The sequence below is a fragment of the Fistularia commersonii genome, chromosome 3 (genome assembly GCF_037954325.1).
Source record: "Fistularia commersonii isolate RoL2024-O1a breed Wild chromosome 3, RoL_Fcom_v1.0, whole genome shotgun sequence".
NCBI lineage: Eukaryota > Metazoa > Chordata > Actinopteri > Syngnathiformes > Fistulariidae > Fistularia > Fistularia commersonii.
In genome coordinates this window covers 21,151,088-21,173,066 of record NC_141286.1, presented here as the reverse complement: position 1 = coordinate 21,173,066, position 21,979 = coordinate 21,151,088, and the positions used below count along the sequence as shown (strand labels likewise).

The window sequence follows — 21,979 nt, the reverse complement described above, 5'->3', positions numbered from 1 at the left end:
GGTTGATTTAGCCACTCCTAATAATGCTGCTATCTCTCTGATGGATTTGTTCTTTTTTTTCCGCCTCAGAATGGTCTGTTTCACCTCCATTCAGAGCTCCTTTGACTGCATGTTGTGTGTTCACAGCAACAGCAGAATCAACTCCAGAACTTTTTAAATGCTCAATTGCTGACAGGTTACCAAGGGCCCATCCAACCTTTTTTTTTTTTTGTTGGTTTTGTTTTTTTTTTTGTTTGTCAGCCTTCTGAATCATTTGTCCAATAACTTTTGGTCCCTTGAAAAAGAGGTGGCTACATATTAAAGAGCTGTAATTCCTAAACCCTTGCTCCAAATTGGATGTGAATACTCTCAAATTACAGCTGAGAGTCTGAACATTAATCCCATATTGATTATATAATTGTATCCTGAATATGTTTTCATAAACAGCTAAAATAAGAAAACCTGTCACTGTCCAAATATTTCTGGGCCTAACTGTGTGTATATGTGTGTGTGTGTGTGTGTGTATGTATGTGTGTTTTTTTAATTTTTAAGGATTCTTAGCTTTTCTTATTTAGCATTCATAGAAAATTACAAGATAACGCAAGTGTCCGATTACTGACTGAGAGTTTTCAGAAAAGCAAGAATTCGGTGCAAGTTGACAGCGATACTGGTTGTCGACAATAAAACACCGCTGCGCTCTTGGTCTTTGTTGAACCATCATTACTGCTTTGAGGGAGGCTTAACAGTTATTTTGATATGTTTTGGTATTTGGCCTTTCTTTGTGTATTTGTGCGTGTATTTGTGTGCGTGTGACATGCTGGATTAGAGTGGCCTACAAATGTGTATTTGTGCAGAGCAGATCTTTTCTGCAAACCTCTGTCGCGGTTGTTGTGTTCTTAGTTTTATGTAATAGTAGCGCCGCGCAGTTGCCCTTGAGAGCGAACCAGCTGTCTTTGATGCCGAGATCTGTGCAGGCAATACTGAACATGAGTCATCCGGAAGCCCACACACACAAATACTTTGAGCAGCAGCAGCCTTTTCCATGCTCAGGATTCACAACGTCGCCATGATCCTTTTCACACCAGCTACACGTTTGAATTTCGCTGGTTTTTTTTTTGTTTGTTTTGTTTTGTTTTTTTTTAAGCGCAGCTCCTTCTCTGCAGCTCGCTTCGGAGCATTGGCTTCTCTGGAGGCGATTAGCCAGGCAGATCCTCAAAGAGGCCCGAAGTTAATAAACATCATTTTCGTGATTCCTACTTTTTATCTTTTTGTGAATAATAGCATGCACATGATCCATGCTACATATACGGGCACGGAATAATTTCTTGCCGGGCACTTGATGGAGACAGACTCGTGTCTGTCAAGTTAAGCTCCGGCGTCCTTGGGAGCAGACGGCTTTTATATAATTGTTTACATAATATTCCCCATCGACACTGGCCGCTGGGCCGTGGCTGTGTGGGAGGTGGAGAGTCTTAAGAAATGCCTCAGCGATCAGGAGCTGTGACATAAGGTTATGTTGATGCTCTGGCTGGATGCTGCGCTTCCTGTGATCGCTTGTTACTCGATTGCGCCTCCCCAGAACCCCGACGGCAAGCTGGGGAGCCGTCCGTCCTCATCTGGCACCGTGTATCCATAAACTCGGGAAGGGGGGGGAATTAATCTTGGTTTAGTTTAAAATCAAAATAAATAAATAAAAAGTTTAAAAATGACTAATTTACTTCAGAGGGCGTTTGGAGTGCTCAGACCTCCGCCAGGATCGCAGCAGAACTTCACAAGGAATCAAAATCAAAACTGTGGCACGTCATGCAATTTAATGAATATTAACATATCCTGGCCTACTCATGCCTGGGAAGAAGAGTTGAATTAAAGTTAGAGAGAACTGTCAAGAATCTGTCCCCACCCCACTGTGCAGGATGGCACCATCCCTGGCCTCTGAACGCTCCCATCAAAATATGACCGACATCGTCACACTAATGGAACAGAAAAATAATTATTCCGCGCACCCCGAGATTCAGCAGCGTCTCTATCACCCTCTGCCAGGTTTTGTGAAGCCGTAGTTTCTGCTCACTTAAAAAAAAAAAAAAAAACTCCAAGGCAGAGGTGATAACACATGTCATCCGCGTCATCTATTGCAATTTTCACATCTCCACCTGCATCTGTAAGTCAAATTACATTAAGACTGCTACCAGGTGGCTATCAGACTGCAAGTGAAAGTGCGCATACTCTTCATTTTCATTGTCTCCAGCGGTACGTGATCCCACCCCGCCCCCACATTATCGCAAAGTGAAAGCACACCCTCAGAGGTGTAGCTCTGTGTTCACACTCATGTCGCATATCAGGTAGTATTCCAGTAATGCTTTATTGTCACAGGATGTTTTTTTTTTTTGTTGTTTTTTTTACCGAAAGCTGAATTCAGGTCTGTTAAAAAAAAAAAAAAAAAAAAAAAAAAAAAAAAAGAAGTTTGAAGTGATTTTAAGTGATTGGAAATTTCGGCTACTGTACCGCATCTGCATCTTTTTGTCAGTATATGTGGTCGATTTATTTCTTAGAACTACAGCATGTATATTCAACGCTTTTTTTTTTTTTGTCATAGGCACTTTGTGGACTCATCTCTTTTCATATATTCTCTTTTGTTGCAGGTTTTCCGCCCTTTTCCTTCCTGTGACAAATGTCGAGGCCAGAGATCAGCCTGTTGAACAAGCGCTAGAGGTGCCCGCCTGAGGACATAGGAGAGCATCCGCCAGCCTGACTAGCTTTTTTTTTTTTTTTCTTTTTTTTTTTTCTTTTTTTGGCCCATGACAGTGACTGTGCCATTCAATCCCGACAAGTGACCGGGGCTGTGGCTGTGGCGGGCCCGGCCCAATAAGGCCTTTCTCACACATCACCCCAGGCACTCACTGACCTGAGCCGCTCGCGCCATGGAGCCGCCGAGGGAAAAATACGGCGAGCGGCCGGCCAGGAGCACCAAAGTGTCCCAGGGAAGCCGCAGTGGACACTCGTCACGGCCGTCCGGCTCCTCCAGCTCCTCCGGGGTCCTCATGGTTGGGCCGAATTTTCGCGTGGGCAAGAAGATCGGCTGTGGAAACTTTGGCGAATTGAAGCTCGGTGAGTTGTGAGTGGAGATCCAATACGAAGACGTCTCAAAAGCCCCCCCCCCCCCCCCCCCGATTGCGTAATTTCGATTTCTGTACAGTGCTGCAAAGACCAGGTCATAGTTTTCTCATGCAAAATCTCCTACGTGTGGACACGCTCTTGTCATCACTTAACAATGTTTCAGATTTCAATCATATTTTGCATTCGGCATTGCACGCATCTTTATTCAGCACCTTGCCATCTTTGTCATTACTTAGTGGGCAGATCACATTTCCTCAGGCTTTTAATGTCAACAATGGTTGCTCAGCAGAATAATATAAAAACTGGCAAAACAGCATGACTAAGCTCAGTCTGTTCCCGTATGGCGTAGGATAATTAGCCGGTTACCACAGTAACTTCAGGCTCACGCTGAGATTTTTCAGTCTAACAAAAAAAAAAAAAAAAAAAAAAAACGATTCACTTACGCAGCAGAGTATATCACCGAGGGTAGCTCGTGCCGCAACCTGACTTGCATAATAGCACCAGCTTCAGATAATGATGGGAAGTCACAGCATGTAGAAGCACCGGCTGCAAACTAATGATTCTCTTGGAAAATATTTCGTCACTGTTCTTGGGAAAACTTCACCTCTGTGCTACATGCCCCCCCCCACCCCCCCCCCTCCAATAATAGTTTACCTGTATTGGAATGAAGGACCCAAACTCCTCATGTGGTATGTTTTAAGGAATCAAAAAAAAAAAAAAAAAAAAAACATCTAATTTTTTTGTCTCGTTTCAGGCAAAAATCTGTACACCAATGAGTATGTAGCTATTAAACTGGTAAGTCTATTTCCTTTTCTTTCCTCAACAAATGCACTCCTTACATGTACCTGTTATTCAGCAAAGGGCTGTGTTTGTTTTCTGCGGGTCTTGTGGCCATCGATGGCCATTTGTCGCAGCCAGTAGGGCCGACAGACGATTTTTTTCTTCTAAATAACTGGGGTCTGGGAAGAACTTGACATAAGACTTTTTATGACGCTGCGGAACCAAACACACATTGATAATTCGTAGCTCCTCTGATGTGTGCCTGCCCTATGCAGCATTAGTTACTTGGAAGAACTTACAGTCACATGGTTAGGAAGATGAAAATTGCATTTTTAGAGCAGGAAATGAGGCGACGCACGCCGTGGGGCTTTCACTCAGTCTGTAAAAGTTTCCCTTGAAATGTGTCCCATCTCTAAAATTCAGGGAACCAGGGAGAATTCTGGGACGGGTGCGTTCCGTATCTGGTGCAACACCGGTTTTCCTAGAATCTTTTTTTTTTTTTTTTTTTTTTTTTCTTAATCTTTTCTTTGAACTTCCGATTTTCCGCTTTTGTAATCTGTCTTAAATCTATGAAAGATTAAAGACTAAACTACTAATAGTAGCAAGGATCTGTAGCGAAGAGGCTAGCAGTCAAGTTAGCTTCTTGGAATAAGTGAATTGGAAATTTCAGATGAACAGTGCAACCTGAAAGATTTAGATTTTAGGTTTTATATCTTGTCACCAATCTTATTTTGGTAACTTTTTTTTTTTTTTTTTTTTTCTTCTTAACAGGAGCCAGTAAAGTCCAGGGCGCCTCAGTTGCACTTAGAATACCGGTTCTACAAAACACTGGGAACGACAGGTAAGACTTCCCCCCGAGGCCTCGGCCATTTGTCTGTTACTCACAGATCGACCGATGAGATTGCACAGTTTCCACAGCAGGTGATTTACTCCTCTCTGTATATGTTTCCATCAGGCCGGTCTTAGCAAGTTGGTCTAATCTACAAAACTTTTTTTTTTTTTTTTTTTTTTTAAACCCCCCACAATGGCCTTGGTTGAAAATGGATTTCAAAGGGTTGCAGGTTAACCGTGAATTGGCACCCCAAGTAGAAAATGGCTTAGGTCCAGCCACCAAACTGATGCAACGTCCCAATCTTATCCCCCTATGTTAGGCCAGAGGACAAACGGGTTCACTTGGTGGCTGTCTTTAGTTTGCATGTTTCAGTGTTTATTCTGACCGTCCCCAAATGACTCTTTTCTGCGCATCATGCGGTAACAGTGTTAATCTTTCAAACGTTTTATTTCAGGGCTAAAAGCTTTTCAACCAGTGGGAGATTTATAGGCTGAAAGTGAGAAGCTGCCGCCGACGGACTTGTTTCTATTTTGTTTCCTTTTTTTTTTTTTTTTTTTTTTTTTTTTTTTAATGCTTGTCTTAGCTTAAGACAGAATTACTGCCAAAAGTTGAGCAAATTTGTATATTTTTCCAGCAGCAGAGCTAGAATCCAGAGTCACTGGCACTAAGACGGACGGGCCCCATGAATTATTGTTATTCATATGCTCATTTTACTTGTACATATGAGTGAGATATAGTCTGGAAGAGAAGGCACAGCTTCACCGCTGTGAAACCAGCAAGACGCAGCGCTGTCTGGCTGATACATTTACTGTTTTTGTAACCGTAACCAGGGTATCTTCTCCCTCTACGCGCACCCTCACAAAATTTTTTATTAGAGGCAATCTATTTTGGTCATAATTATTAAAAAGAGCTAGATCCCATCCCCATACACAGTTTCTCTCTGTAAGTACTCAAGCAATAGATCTGGCAATATGATAATTCTGATTTTGAAAATCAAGAGTACACAAAGAAAGTAATGAGATTACCTTAAACGTCAAAGTGGTAATGCAAATCTCATGACTGGGCCCATTTGGAAGGGCGCGTATGACACATTCAGGAGCTGTTGCAAAACTGCAATATATATATATATATATCTGCAGATCCCCCAAAATGCATCAGCTGCACTCCAGAGTAGAAAAGTATTGTTTTTGTTTCAGTGGAAGAGATTCTGTGAAGGGCATCGCGAGAAATGGACTTTATTCCCCAGAGTTTGCTGCAGTGGTGACAAAACCCATTTTCCGCTCGGCCACATCGGGATTATGGCTACACTTATAAGGGCCATCTCAAAATTTGACACCATTGTATATTTGTGTTCTCACTTTACAGACCTTTTTTTATTTTATTATTTTTGATTTTCATAAAACATTATTATTATTATCATTATTATCATTATGGCCACACTTATAAGGGCCATCTCAAAATTTGGCACCATTGTGTATTTGTGTTCTCACTTCTCAGAATTTTTTTATTTGATGATTTTTGGTTTTCATAACACAGTATTATTATTATTATTATTATTATTATTGCTACACTTATGAGGGCCATCTCAAAATTTGACGCCATTGTATATTCATGTTCTCACTTTACAGAACTTTTTTCATTTGATTATTTTGGTTTTCATAACTCATTATTATCGTTATTAGTATTATTGTTATTTATTAGCTTTCAAAGTGGAATCATAGGGAGCGGCACACAAATTGCACACAAACTTACTGTAATGTTGTAGAGTTACTGTACAATTTATTCAAAAGCTACATAAATAAAATCATGAGAAATATAGTTCATACTTGTGTAGCGTACAAGCACACACACACACACACACACACACACACACACACACACACACACACACACACACAAACACAGCTGACTCAAGCCCTGAGAAGACAGACCTAGTCCCTTTTGGTTCTTAATTAAGCAACAGTTTAGCTGGAAGTGATCCTTTCTTGGACTTTGTGATAGCTAGCGGACGACTTTCTCCCCACTGAACCATAGAACACTTAAGGTCACAAGTAGTTACACTATCACCAACATCGGGTATTTTTTTCGCCCCTGTATAATAAACCCATAAAAAAATACGCCCTGTCACCATATAATAAAATACAACAGTATCTGGCAAATTGAAGTACTCTTCTTTCATTTTCCACCATATCCAGTTGTGCAAAATGGAGAAAAAAAAACTGTATCACTGGAGGGACCCTGTAAAAAAAACTCCAAAATTAGTGAAAAGTTAGGAAGTCGTCAAAGAAAATTCCAAAGAACGGACACGCAGCCAGGAACTACTTCTTCAGCCTGCATATTACTGGGATGAAGGCACTGTCTCCCCCAATGAAAATCCACCCGAAAATGTTTTCACTCACCCAATGTTAGGGCTGTAGGGTTAACGTACTAGATTTGTGTAGAGCAGGGACTCTTACTGCAGTCATATATTTTTACTTTTGAAAAAATACACGTCTGTGGAAACATTATCTCCCTATTCGATCGTATATGTTGATGTTGGGACTTTTTCCCTTTTTACAACCTCTCCCTTCGCGCTTGTGTATTTAATGCACCGAATGAAAGACAACGCAGTAAAATAGCAGTCGCGTCTGACCTTTCGGCCCACGTAGAATTTCTTGCTCTTGTCATAAAAGATTAGTCATTGCGTGCTGATACATCCCCGATACAGTAGCCGCGCTGGAATCTTGCGAGGATTCGATGACCGTAATCTTTTTAGTCCCGGCATTAGAGGAAATGATTGGAAACTGGAGAGCTCATCATGGCTATGACGATAAAAATGAGCCTGAAGATGATGTTAATTCCAGTACAGGCAGTACGATGATTTAAAAAAAAAAAAAAATGCTATTGATTTATTAATCCATGAGATCTTTTTTTTTTTTTTTTTTTTTTTTTTTTTAAAGTGATCTCATAATAGTGTGCTTTCTGAGAAATAAAAGTTAATTTGTTAGCATTGGTAGTGTCTGATGTGGCTTTTTTTTTTTTTTTTGTTTGTTTTTTTGAGGTCTTCATACATATGATAACCAGACTGGGAATATAATGTCTATTGTTTTTGCTAGAAAAGGCCAACTGTGCAGAAAGTCATTAAATATTTAGAGCGCTGGTCTGGCTTTCTTAGCGCTAACCTGCCTCTGTCCTCTCCGCCAGATGGGATAATGTGACCTCATTGCCGTGCCACATTCCTCTCAGCCGGTGATGTTTTCACAGCGCCTGTGTGAGAGGCTCTTTATGAATTAATGTGGTTTGACTCAGTCGCTTAATCAGGTGTTGTTTTCTGTCTACAACCAACTGTCACTGGATACAAATGCAGATTTTTTAATTAGGAATTCTGCATCTCCGTTTCAAATATGCGAGCGATGTTAGTCAGTATGGACAGCGAAGCATAGCTGGCCACCTTCTAGAGTGTGCAGACAAATGTATTGTTGTGTTACTGAAAAGGTGGTTGACGCTGTTAGGCGGCACATGCGTAACCAAGTCATTTACCTTGTAACACAACCCCAGCTTTTTAACCGTTGCCCAGTCTGTAGCCATTTCCCAGTGACTATAAAGGTTATTTACGAACATGCAATAAAGCCTATAGTCATTATCTTCAAGTTGGATTCTTGTAGTAATTAATATGACACTGCAAGAAACCATTAATATGAGTAATTGTATTTATGTAGCAAGATTAAAATCCAAGCGAAACCGCGGACACACAGAAGCAGCGGCTGGCCATCTGTCAGCGTTCGCGATCGGCGAGTGCTTATATTATTATTGGCGTATTTAATCACTTAGATCTGAGAAAAGCAACAGAAAACACGAAAACCACGAAAAATGTTCCCACCCGCCGGCAGATCCCTGAAAACAAAAGCACCGTTTTTTCGTCCGAAACATTCCCCATCAGAAGCAGAAGTTCAATGAGTGTGGTATGAAAACAGAGGGCAAACAGTCTGGGGTCTACTGGTCCCTCTCTCCGAATGGCTAATACAAACAACTGCCATGGGCTGGTGCGGAGAGTTATTTCCTCTTTCTCGGCCACAGGACGTATGTGCTAGTTGATCATCAGCCGAAGGCTTTTCGACACGTCCGATGGGAGAGAGTTTAGGGGGGGCCCCAGAAACTGAATAGGAGTAGTGAACCTAAGCAGAGTTATAACAACAAACACCTGAAAAAAAAAAAAAGGGAGCACATTGCTCCTTGTATTTGACAACTGCGTTTTTAATTCCAGGCCTGAGTAACCGCAACCCCCCCTCATCAAGGAATTGAAAAGAGACTGGCCTTTGCAGAGGCCCTTTTGGCATTTACAAACTATTAATGATTTAATTTTTTTTTTTTTTTTTTTTTTTTTTTGCCAAAGCCAAGTAAAAAGCGTTTTTTGTGTTTTTAAGTCCACAGAGGTGAAGGTGGGAGGAAAATTATGCATCTTATTACCATATCCATCTCAGCAACCAACACAAAGAGCTTGACTTTAGCGATGATCCGTGGAAGGTGAAAACGGGAGCAAAACATGACATTTATATGCCAGGCTAGACTCGGAATGTCTGGCATAAAAGCATTTATCCAGAGAAAATGATCTGCTGTCCAGCCTTTTAGTATTGAGCTAACCTAGTGGAATAACCACTACGGGCTTGACATGAAAATTTTTGAGACAAAACCTATAGTTGCATATAATTAGGTTTTGAAATGTCATAAGTTGTGTAGTCATTTTTGTAAAGTTGTATCAAAATAATGATACACATTCAGTCGTTTTTTTCGCGCACCTTGCATGTCAAGATTGTTTTTGTGCGTGATTTTATTTTTTTAACCTAGTGTGATAAAGAACCGATCAAACCAGCAAACTAGACATTCAACCTGACCCGCTAATGGTTGAGTATTATAATGAGTATTTTTTTTCAATAACCGACAATACTGATGCATTTGTGTATCTGTGTGATGCTATTTCGAGTACTTTAAAGTAAGAAATTGATCTTTAAGAAATAAAGAAATAAAAAATAGTCAAACGCTTGTTTGGGATTACTGCACAGTTTAGGGTATGATGTCATTTAAGCGACTTATGAGCCTGTTTTTGCAGAAAGTCACCATGACTCTGTTGTCTTTAGTTTTCCTATTTTTAAAAGGTTTGCCAACCCCTGTTTTAAGCCGCGCAATAATTCATCCACTTACTTAGAGAAGATCTCCGATCTTTAGGCCTCCCACCCTGTTTTAACAGCACTCATTCCTATTGTGCAATTAGCAAACCCACAGAATGCATAATGGCGTACGGAGCACAGCACAACTCCTACGTGTCCACATGCTAGCTGACAGCGTTTTTGCCACCACTCGTGCCCCAGTGTCTGTCCTACCATCCAGCTGGCGAGTCAAATGTCTCGACGTATTTAATGCAAACGTGTTAACGCGACAAATCAGGGTCGCTATGCAAACGTTACGATGAAGAGCCCGAAACACATGAACAAAGTTCACGCTGGCAATTTAGTAACCTCATCTCCTGGCCATCTGTTTGACAGAGAAATGGTAGATGTAGGCTGATGATAGAAATTATCTGATTTTAGAGTGCAGGGAGGCTGACGGCTACTTTCTAATTACAACTGTTTGACTTCTATTTTTTTTTGATTCTCTACCTATCAAAAAAAAAAAAGACACTATTGAACTGTACAAAATAGCTTTTTTTTTTGTCGACTCTTTTCCTTGCTCTTAACTTAAAACAAAAGGTGGATCAATTACATGTTCAAAAGGGATTGAAAAACTAACCCAAATAGTTTTGGTTCATTTAAAATAATTTGCATGCATTTTTTTTTTTCTTTAAATTAATAAACAAAATTCCTCATCCATTATAGACTTAGAACATTTGTTGACTTATAAGTGTCACTCGACAGCGCAGCCTTTTTTTTTTTTTTTTTCCTTTTTTTTTTTCTTTTAAGCTGCATCAGGAAGTGGGTCCTGGCATTAATCAGCCGAACAGCTAATCTGGCCCCTCCCTACAATGAATAAGTGGATGACCCCTGTAATTCCTACTGCACCCCATTTGTGTGTGTGTGTGTGTGTGTGTGTGTTGCTGTTTGGCTCTTGCATGTTTTTTTTTCTCCTTCCCTTGCAGTGGACAACTGTGGAGACTCTTAAAAAAGCGCTGAATAGCATAAAACAGCCACATATACATTATAGATTCAGAGAATCTGTTTCATTTTGAACTTTTGCCATTTGCGCGTCCAACACCATTCTTATTCTTATTTCTATACATCTATACATGTATATTATTATTTACCCAACTGCGCAAATGACTAGAAACACATTGAATCCTATACAGAACTGCGGACAGCTGGACCTGCTGGAATCATTCTGCATAAACGAGTGTCGGCGTAACCAGATTTACCGCGTCGATAATCGTTTGTCACACGGTTCAACATTATGAGACGAGAAAAGATCAGTGCTTGAGGTTGTTGCGCTGCCTCCGCGTGTCCAGAATCAGTTCACGTCGGTTCGAATCTTAAAAACCGACAATGAAGTCATTCACTCATTCAGAGTTCTTGCAGCCTAGCATTCAAGATGTCAGGCATCCTCTTATAAAAGAAATTTTATGACAGAAGGAACTTTAATTAAATGGTTGTATGGTTATAAGTAGTTTAGAATTGTATCTTTTGTATGAGGCCTTAGTCATTTTTTGCCTTGTTAAACATGGAACCGCCAATTGTGCACTGTAACCCTGACGCTGACATCAAAATAGGAGAAGCAGGCAACTTCAAGCAGTTCACACCCGGACCTCCGCTTACACTGCAACTTCAAGCATGAGGTTCGCATACCTGTCTCCGATTCAAAAGCACAAAAGCTTTAAGTCCGAGATTGCGGACATTACAAATCACCCAAGAGGAGTACAAGGGTCAGGGTAGAGGCCATTATTCCATTTGAATTGGATTAATCTCTGAACTTTGCTGTGACAAGACGCATAATAAGAGCCGAGACGGAAGGGATTTCGGAGCAATCATAGCAAGCAGAACAGAGGGAATATAAATTATTTGTGAGGCCACGAGGTGGAGAAAAGATTTCCGCTTGACTCTTCTCCTGCCCCCCCCCCCCCCCCCCCCCCCCCCCCCCCCCGTGAACTATTATCGAGGAAATCGCTCGTGCTCTCTTGTCCTCGGGGTCTGTGGCGCTCACCCGCCTCCTCTCTTTCTACTTTAAATCTTCTTCTGTGATTCCCGTGGACCCAACTTAGAAATATCATTTGTCAAGGGGAGGCAGGAATAACAAACATTCTCGCCACTTTGACCTCCATCAGCCCTTCCTGTGTGTTTGCATGTCTTCTGTCGAACTGAAAGAAACTTATTAGAGGCCTTTGGGATTTTGGCTTGTACACCGTAAACTGATCTGAAGTACTTTGCAATGGCAAATTTTTCCGAAGAGCATTTGGGACAGCAGAGACATACCTGCGGATGGTACAACTGTGTCCGTGAGGCCGGGAACGATTCCCTTCACATGTCCCGACACTCTTTCCTCTCTCTTTCAGCTGAAGGGGTACCCCAGGTGTTCTACTTCGGGCCCTGCGGGAAGTACAACGCCATGGTGTTGGAGCTTCTCGGCCCAAGTCTGGAGGACCTCTTCGACCTCTGTGACCGGACCTTTTCGCTAAAAACTGTCTTAATGATTGCGATTCAGTTGGTGAGTCTTGCTCACACGACCTAGAGAGTGCCCTTGATGATTGACCGATCCATATCTAAATACACCGGTTTTATAAAATGTCGCTCTTACTAAGACGACACCTGCCAACAACTCCAATCCCAACAGTTGACCAATGTCTGAGATAGTGATATTTGTCAAACTGCCGAAAAAATTGGTTGAATTTCACAATTCACGATTTTTACGCCTTAGGTGAAGAAGGTAGACTGGAAGGGGATCTGTAAGACCTCTTCAAATAATGCTTCTTGACATTGTTTTCAGTGAGATAAGTGTTTTGGCCTGAAATTTAAGCATTTTGTTTATCAAGTGGTGTTGCACGCAGCACCTGTTTAGGTAATTTTGCAGAGATCTGTGAAGACAACTTCTACCACGTCAGATCTAAACTCCAGTGAAATTGTGTTTACAGTTTCTGGTTCGTCCAGTCTTTGTGGTACCACCACTGTCCGATCTGCAACACGGCAACATGTTTTATATTAGCGGATGGAGAAAGACACAATGGAGCCCACTATTTAATCTATCCATTTTATTAGCTCGGGGCAGTTCGACTTTCAGTCACCTCATCTAACATTTCATTTTATCGGCACAAAGTCTGCAGAGCTCATGTGTTGCAGATAACCTCTGCGAATTTGCAAGAAAATCCTCCTAAAGTTGCAATCTGCAGAGAATCACGGCTGCCCGTACCTTGGCAAAATCTCCCGTGTTTATCCTATAGAAGTCAGTCCGCAGATTTTGGCTCAAGCAACCGTTCTTACAAGAGTTACCAGTGGAAACTCCTACACCGTCCTTTTTAATCCTCTGAAAGATCGTACGGGTTCAGGCTGACTCTCCATAACAAAGAATGGTATTCGAAGTCCTCACACACATAAAGAAATTAGCACCTAAGGTCTGAAAACCTTTCGTCAAGTAAAATTATGGACCCCAACAAAGTTGGTCAAATATATCCCACCTTTATTCTGCCTTTGTTGAATGACACATCTTGGATTATTTTCAACTGTTTTTTTTTTTTTTATTGTTAAAAATGCTCTGTGACTCAGATGTTGTACTTAATGTTATGTAAATCCGGGAAGCTCCCTTACTAGTCCTTTTTTTTTTTTCTCTGTTTTTTCATTTCGCCAACTCTGCTTTATTTCCCTGACAGATTTCCCGGATGGAGTATGTACATTCTAAAAACCTCATCTATAGAGATGTTAAACCCGAGAACTTCCTCATCGGGCGGCAAGGGAATAAAAAAGAACACGTCATCCACATCATTGACTTTGGCCTGGCTAAAGAGTACATCGACCCCGAGACCAAAAAACACATTCCATATCGGGAGCACAAGAGTCTGACAGGCACCGCCCGATACATGTCCATCAACACACATTTGGGCAAAGGTAAGATCCACTTCACGGCTCTGAGCGTTAGCTTTAGCTACCCCACGCTTGTTTTACCGAATTAAAATGTTATCAAATCGTTTGATGCAGAGCAAAGTCGGCGAGATGACCTCGAGGCCTTAGGCCACATGTTCATGTATTTCCTCCGTGGGAGTCTACCATGGCAAGGACTAAAGGTATGCCAAGTACATGGGAGTGTTACAAAATCTCATACACAGTTTCCACCCACATGGAAAGTTTTTATTTATTTATTATTATTTTTAATATATATATGTTTTTTTTTTTAATTTATCTTTTTTCCCCCCCTCATAAAGATAGCACAGAAAATGCCTCGTGTTCTTTTCACTTGTTTATCATCTCTGTGTTTTTCAAAGGCCTCCAAAGTGGAAATCTATCGGCATTGCAAGTTAGGCCTTCCGCATGGTCGGACTGATGTTTCCAATATTTATTCTCTTTCTATTTTTAGAGGAGTTGAATTCAGGCAGCGAATCAAGAGTGATGGAATAATTACATCTTTTTTTTTTTTTAAGATATAATTTAAATGAATAGTGACACTACTGATGAACACTTTTAGGTCCAAAGAGCTATCTAAATTTTTTTTTTTTTTTTTTTTTTTTTTTGACACAAACAGTTAGCATTTCCCAGCAGTGTCAGTTCCAAAGCAGTTGCCACCGGATGCTTTTTTTTTTTTTTTTCAATTTAACCACGACTCAGCCACGTCAGATGTCTGATGTGAGTCTCACACCTGGCTGGTGTCAACTCTCCCGCAGGCTGACACGCTGAAAGAGCGATACCAGAAGATCGGAGACACGAAGCGAAACACTCCCATCGAGGTCCTTTGTGAGAACTTCCCAGGTAACTTTGAATCGAAACGCACGAATCGGCAATCTAAACCCACTTTTCGATCTCTTTTTGTGCAAACAAAACAATTGGATGTAACTAGAAACATGACTTTGATTGTTATCCATCTGAATATATAAGCCATGTTTATTTCTGTTTTGTTTTGTTTTTTTAAACACACCAGAGGAGATGGCCACCTACCTGCGATATGTGAGACGGTTGGACTTCTTTGAAAAGCCCGACTATGAATATTTAAGGACTCTGTTCACTGAGCTATTTGAGCGAAAAGGATACACATTTGACTACACATATGACTGGGTTGGCAGGCAGATCGTAAGTAACATGGAGACCGTTCACCGATGCCTTGCTGTCTGACAAATTGCTTCCGCCCCCCCACGTGTTCCTTAAGCACACAGGCACTGATCTGGGTATTATTCCCTCCAGCCCACACCAGTGGGATCCGTCCACATAGACTCCGCGGCGTCCGCCGTCACGCGAGAGAGCCACCCTCACAGGGACCGGCCTTCGCAACACCCGCCGATAAGAAACCAGGTATGCCGGGTTTTTTTCGTATGCTAAAGAGTAGGGCAATGCATGCATGCTTTCAGGCCTCCGTTCCCCATAAAAGGAGATAGAACCTGGATATTTGGGGGGGGGGAAACAGATACTGCAATCCTCTCAGATAGATATGTAGAATCAGCTGATGGGGAGTCAGTCATATCTGACAACTATCCCAGATAGGTGAATTTGCTCATTTTCTGTACCTTCCGTTCAATGCGAAACGACACGCTCTCAATGTGTAGACAGATATTTGCTGCCTTCCAGCGAAAGTAAGAGCAGGTATTTTCATTTCAACCTCGATGAAGAAAATTTGCAAAATGAAGAAGTAGAGATAAACATATCCCCGCTCTGAATATCTCCGGCACACGTCGCTGTTTACGGAGACTTTAAAATCTCGACGTGCCATTTCCGAATATTTTCTGAGCAGGTTGTACCCAACCCGGCGCGTGCAGCCCGATAATATGCTGGAGTGAACCGCGGCAAGTGTCACCACTCATTTAGTGAATAGTGGGCTGCCGTGCAGAAACGTGTCCGGACGTTGGTCGACCCTGTTGCGCTACTGTGTTCATCTTCCAATGGTGAAAAGGAGGCCAAATTTAGCAATCCTCTCTTGGCTCGGGGTGTATTTGTTTCCTGTTGGTTCGGTTCTTTGGCTGAAGCCGTGCTTCCTTTTTTTTTTTTTTTTTTTTTTTTTCTCGATTCGCTCTTTTATTTTGTTTGTTTTTCTACATTTCCCATGCTGCTTTGCACGATACCTGGCCACGCAACCCCAACCCCCCCATCTCTCCTAATGCAAATATTCCATCACTCCCCCTCCTCTCCCCTCCCATTGCACCCCCTCCCCCACTTCCCCTCCCATCACTGCCGTCCCCCTCCCCCCAACCCCTGAGCAGACAGCGGTCTCTGATCGACGAGGAGCGTGGGAGGTGCAGCCCACTCGCCAAGCAAACTCCTCCTATCTGACCTCCCACCTGGCAGCGGACAGGCACGGGGGCTCAGTGCAGGTATACACCCCTCACCTCATCGACCAGTTGCGCCCCCCACCCCCCATGTGGAGTCGGATCTGTCTCATTGGATGAAGCAGCGTCGGCCGTCCTTCTTTTTAGCTTTTACAAAAAAAAAAAAAAAATCCGTGTAGGGTCAGCCATCTTTGTTTGGTTCCCTCTACTAAGATGCACCTAATTCCTTTTTGCAAAATAATGCGCTAGTTTTTCCCGTTGTTGATGTACCATTTACTATCCATCGGCTCATAATCTATTATTTTCAAAAATTTCGCCCCCTAGGCGACCGTTTTCTGATCTGCGCGACGTTTCAAAAAAACGGCTGCCACTACATAACTTTTGAACTGTAGGTTGTTTGTTTTTGTTTTGTTTTTTTTTTCATACATGAGACAGATCTACAACCATAATCCTCCCCCTACCCCCTGTTATACCTCTGGCTGGGAAATGTTGTTTTTCTGCACCACCATATGCATGTCATTCGATGTCACCCCGTCCGCCCAACACACACACACACACACACACACCCTTGCAGATGGTGAAGATGTTATGTAGCCTCTTACAAGCATTAGCCTTCTGATCTCCAGTCTTTCTGGTTATGTTGCTTGGACGTTTCCTCCCTCACTCTCCCCGTGAGATCAAGAAGCCCCTTGCATGGCAGGGTGACCCGGCTTAGCCCGCTGAGTGCATGCTCTTGTGTTGGAAAAGGGCCTCTACACTTCGGTGACACCTCACCATCTGCTCAATACCTTCACAAGGCAATTTACGTGACAGGGCGCTACATGGGGCTTATTTCTTGCGAAATGCCATTCATGTTTTCCCTCTTGGTTTCCCCACTTTCTGGTGAAACAAAGACAACATAAATCAACATTCAGATGTGATCGGTAACCCGATCCAAAAACTATTATTCATAAATTGTATTTGTGTTCACTTGTCTTAAGGTGGGTATTTTTTTCAAAAATTGCTCACATAGAGAAACCACGTGTCTCGTTTTTATCCATTGAAAATGATGATCATTGGCCTTTTCTCTAATCTTTTTAATGGGATTCAAAATCTACTTCAGAATAATTTCAATTAAATAAATTGGTGAGGGCGAGTTCCCAGCAAGGAGTTGTTGACATTCAGACAGGATGTCTGATGTCGCACTTGTGTTGATATGTTTATGTTTAAAAAAAAAAAAAAAAAAAAAAGCACAGCTTGTGGGGTTCTCCTCATAATCACCACGGTTGTTTCAGCGGAGAGCGTGAATAAAAGTTTGACTCCCAAGCCAATAATTATGTAATACAGGGCTGACGGTATTGAAATTCTCAGATAGGCTCCCTGGCAGGGCTGACACAGTGCACAGATCTCGCAACCAGCAGGTTTTGCGTGCATCCAGCAGTTTCAGCTGCAGTTTTTTTTTTTTTTTCCTTTCCCCTCAAAATTGTCATCTGCAGTGACTCTGTAAATGGTTTCATAAATCAGGAATTTTCTTTTTTTATTTTATTATTTTTTTTTTATTTTTATCAGGTCCGTCTGTGACTTTCATATTGAAAGCTCGCAACAAATGTTTTCTTTAGCTTCATGAAAATGGAAACAAGTCAGAATGATCCGCTCTAAGAGCATAAAAGTGACTTAAGTACATTCACCGGAATAGTATATTTCTCACTTCCTGCTTTTGTTGTTTTTTGTTTTTTTTTTCCCCCCACATTCCAGCCATGACACAGTGATGCCATTTTAATGTTCTCCCCATCAGTGCTGTTTTTCCCTCAACAAATGGTAGTCTGGGTATCCCTGACCTCATATTTTTTATTTAAGCAATCGACCCACGCTGCCCTCTCTACGATTTGAATATCGTGACACATCATGACTCACGTTCGAAGTACTCTCTTCCGACAGGAGGTGGTACTGTTGTAGCACCAGCGTGCGCAGAGCCGGCTGTCAAAAGTCACTAATCGGTTCACCCAAAAAAAAAAAAAAAAGAAAAAGATGGTACTCTGTAACGTCAGCGTGAAAACATGGACTCGACACGCGGCTCAGGGCTTTTAAGCTAACACCCGTTTGTGCCACAGGTGGTCAGTTCAACCAACGGGGAGCTGAACGCCGATGACCCGCTCGCCGTTCATTCCAACGCACCCATCACAACCCCAGCCGAGGTGGAGGTGGTCGACGAGGCCAAGTACGTCACGCACCCGCCGCACCCAATCCACCTCCTTCTCCTCCTCCTCTGTGTTCATGCTGCTTCCTCTCTTTTCCCACGCCCTCCTCTGTACTGCTCTCGCTCTTTCTCGCTGTGCTGTGGAATTGTGACAGCCCACCCACCCGTCACCCTAAACCCCGCCCCTCTCCTCTCTCGTCCGACTGTCGAGGTTTTTTTTTTTTGTTTTTTCCGCTTTCGCCAACGCGTTTCCATCCCGCGGATCGATTCGCCGCCCCGTATCGTTTCCGGGGAGTGACGTCAACCTGGGGAAGAGGAAGAAAAAAAAAAAAAAAAGCACCGTCAGCCGAGCGTCACGCCGTCGTGTCCAGCTCTTCGACTCACAAGGATAAATTATAGCGGCCGGGCGATCAATTCAGTTAAAAATCCAAAGACCAAAACAACGCAACGCTTGAACCCGTGTCTCCACCTTACGTCCGACTAATCTGTGATATATCCAGTTCTGAATGAAAACAAAAATCCTGGAATCCAATGCGGTGATAAATATTACAGACACTATTCCAGATTTGCGTTATGTGAGTGCACAAAGTAAATATTAAATGTCCCCCGGCGTCTTTTTATAGGTTAGGATGAATCCAGATTTTAATCCTGAATGTGCATTTGTCGGTGACGTTCCCATGTTAACGCGCTGCAGCCGTGCGTGCGCGCGCGCATGCACGTGTGCGTGCGCGCGCTGAAGCCGGCGTGATAAATTATTTCCTCTCCTCCCGTACTATCAGGAATCCGCCGTTCGCATTAATTAGCGCCGGTTTCTATTTTTGCCTGCCGACAGCGCCGAACCCCGCTGCCGTTGCCACTCTCACACACACACACACACACACACACACACACACACACACACACACAGAAGCACACTCCCATCTTGACAGGGCGATTGTCTTATTTATGGCGGGCTCTGCGTATCAAACATCGATGCGTGGTATATCGAAGAAAACTGATGGTGTTTCATTCGTTTCCTTTTTTTTGTTTTTTGTTTTTTTTTTTCCTTGATGAGGAATCCTGACGTTTCCATGCTATGTTCATGTCACATGCATTGAAGACCGACTTCTGTCTTTTTGGGATTACAAGGGAAAAAGCAGGAAAAGCAAAACTATTCTTGAATATTCTAATCTTGAATATAAAAAAAAGTGATGTTTGACTCCGTTCACGTTGTGTTTTCACTCCCCCCCCACATGAGATCACGTTGTAATTCATAAACCCGGCCTCCGTCGGGTCATCTGTCAGTCGTGTCTTTGAATTTATTTACTGGGATGGCCAGGCGTCGCCTCGCGCAGCATTTCCAAATCCATCTCGCGCGCACGTACGCGAGCCCCGCATATTTTTTTTGCAGGCTCATCCTTTTAGGGTAAAGCGTCGAAACCCGCGGATTTGGCATTTTAAGAGACGAGACGGCAGCCATTTTGAAAGCGGACGGCCATCCCTGAGAGAAAAAAATAAATAAAATAAAACAATCAATCAATCCGCCGGATGAATGTTCCCGCAGGCTCATCCTTTACCCCCCGCCCCCTCCTCCTCCGTCGTCGTGTTTTCACTTGTGCATGTTTGTGTGCGGCATGTGTGCCCGGTCCCGTCATCTCGTACTCGCTGTTATTAATCTATCTTTCTTTTCTTTTTTTTTTTTTTTTCTTTTATTTCCCACCCCCCTCCCCCCTCCTTTTTACACTTCTTTCCTCTCTCTGCTGTAGCTGCGTGAAAATGCTCAACCTGTGGTGAGTCCCTCTCTGCTCGTCCACATCAGACTTATGGGACAGGGGGAGTGGATCAGCCTGGGCTGGGCCCGGTGGAGTTGTTGTGTCTTAAGTGAACTCTCACTGGTACCTTTTTAGTGCAACACACACACATGTGCGCGCGTACACACACACACACACACACACACACACACACACACACACACACACACACACACACACGGGAAACAGGGACCTCCCCCTTTTTGTATGATAACCCTTACTCGACGATGAAGTGCAGAACAAAGCAGACACACACACTTCCTGGGATATTAAATACGTCAACATGTTGTCAGGGCTGACAGGAAAGCCTGAAGTAGTTTTTTATTTATTGATTTGTTTATTTGGCTATACTTCATTCAAACCCTTGATACATTTTGTAGCCACCAAATGTTTCAGTGTTAAGAGTCCTCCTTCAATTCTGATTGACCTCGAGGTCGCAGGGTTTGACATGACCGTCCCCGTGCTTTACGCTTTAAAAACCGCCGCCTCCCAGTTTTCATTTTTTTTTTTAATTTCTTTTTTCCTTTTTTCCCCCCCGCTCTAACTTGCAAGGCTAAAAGCAGATATTCAGGATATTAAAAAAAAACTAATGCTGAAAGTTTGGCGAATGACTTACATCTGGGAGACAAGATGGGGGAAGAAAAAAAAAAGGGATTTTTTTTGTGTAAATCTTAAAAAAAAAAACAAAAAAAAAAAAAACCCAGTCACTGTCCTATGTCTTAATCCACGGCCTTTTTTTTTTTTTTTTTTTTTTTTTTGTCGTCGTCGTTTGTGTATGTTTACTTCTACCGACCCATCGAAGCTCATCCTGTCTCGTGCCCTGTGCGTGCACTGCTCCACGTTTTTCTGTGCACCCGACGCTTTTTTTTTTTAAATTTATTTCCAAAATAAGTCAATCGATAGCATTTAACACTCTTAACTGCCAGCGTTGACCTCCCATTCGAGGACCCGCCCCCCTGACCCGTCACATTTAAGGTTAACCTCCGCCTCTCTCTTTGCAGGTGCTGCTGTTTCTTCAAACGGAAACGGAAGAAGAACATGCCGCGGCACAAATGATGGCCCGCCGCCGCTGCCCAACCCCCAGCCGGAAGCGTCCCGAGTGTCCAGCTCAGTTGATTTGTGAATCTTTTTCAGAAATCAGTTCGGCCCCACACAGAATTAGAGAAAAAAAATTTAAAAAAAGAAAGGAAAAAAAATAATAAAGTGGGAGATAGCCGAGAGATCTCGGTCGAGTTGTCCTCCGGAGTTCGAAACGGCTCCGTCGAGGTGTTCGAGACACTCGTGACGGAAGTCCTCTTTTAATTTTAATTTTAATTTTTTTTTTTTTATTATTATTATTATTGTCCTCTGCCATGATGTGCAGGAATGTTTTGCCAGCCAGTAGGCCAATGGGAAACCTTTTTTTTTTTTTTTCGTCTGTATTTTTCCGTAGATAATATTGTTTTTTGGGGTTGTTTTTTTTTTGTTTTTTTTTTTTCAAAGACGAGTTTGTTTTTGTTTTGATTTTTTTTTTTTTTCCCTGTTTTGTTGTTTTTGGTCACCTCGGACCCTTTTCTGATCCCAGACTGATTTCTTTGTTTCACTCACAACAATTCCATACTTTCATTTCTGTCTAAATCCAATGTGACATTTTTTTTTTTTTTTTTTCTTTTTAATTATTATAATTTTTTTAACACTCCCCCTCCCCCCCAAAGCCTCTCTGCTTTTGCTCTTTTGGTCGTTCCTGACTTGGGACTGAATGTAAACCATAAACACCCGAGGAGCCAGGAGCACGGACGGATGGATGGATGGACGAACGGACGGACGGACGGACAGCTGAGGCGCCCAAACCCGCATCAGTCAGCCAATCGGCCCCTGCACTTTTCCCTCCAAAGAGGCCGACCCCCCCCCCC

The 21,979-nt window shown here is 42.5% G+C and overlaps 1 protein-coding gene across 4 annotated transcripts; it reads left to right on the top strand.

Annotated features, from left to right (window-relative positions):
- The first annotated feature begins 2,716 nt into the window (after positions 1-2,716).
- On the top strand, positions 2,717-21,979 carry csnk1g1 (casein kinase 1, gamma 1). 4 transcript variants are annotated; one of them, XM_086144088.1, is made up of 13 exons: positions 2,717-3,084; positions 3,848-3,888; positions 4,645-4,714; positions 12,219-12,370; positions 13,527-13,761; positions 13,852-13,937; positions 14,532-14,616; positions 14,786-14,934; positions 15,046-15,153; positions 16,056-16,166; positions 18,212-18,318; positions 20,043-20,066; positions 21,089-21,979. In XM_086144088.1, exons 1-13 carry the CDS (start codon positions 2,898-2,900, stop codon positions 21,141-21,143), a joined length of 1,410 nt encoding a protein of 469 aa, XP_086000214.1. In that variant the 5' UTR covers positions 2,717-2,897; the 3' UTR covers positions 21,144-21,979. The 4 variants fall into 4 exon arrangements, with proteins under 4 accessions (XP_086000214.1, XP_086000216.1, XP_086000215.1 ...); XM_086144090.1 differs by lacking the exon at positions 16,056-16,166; XM_086144089.1 differs by lacking the exon at positions 20,043-20,066.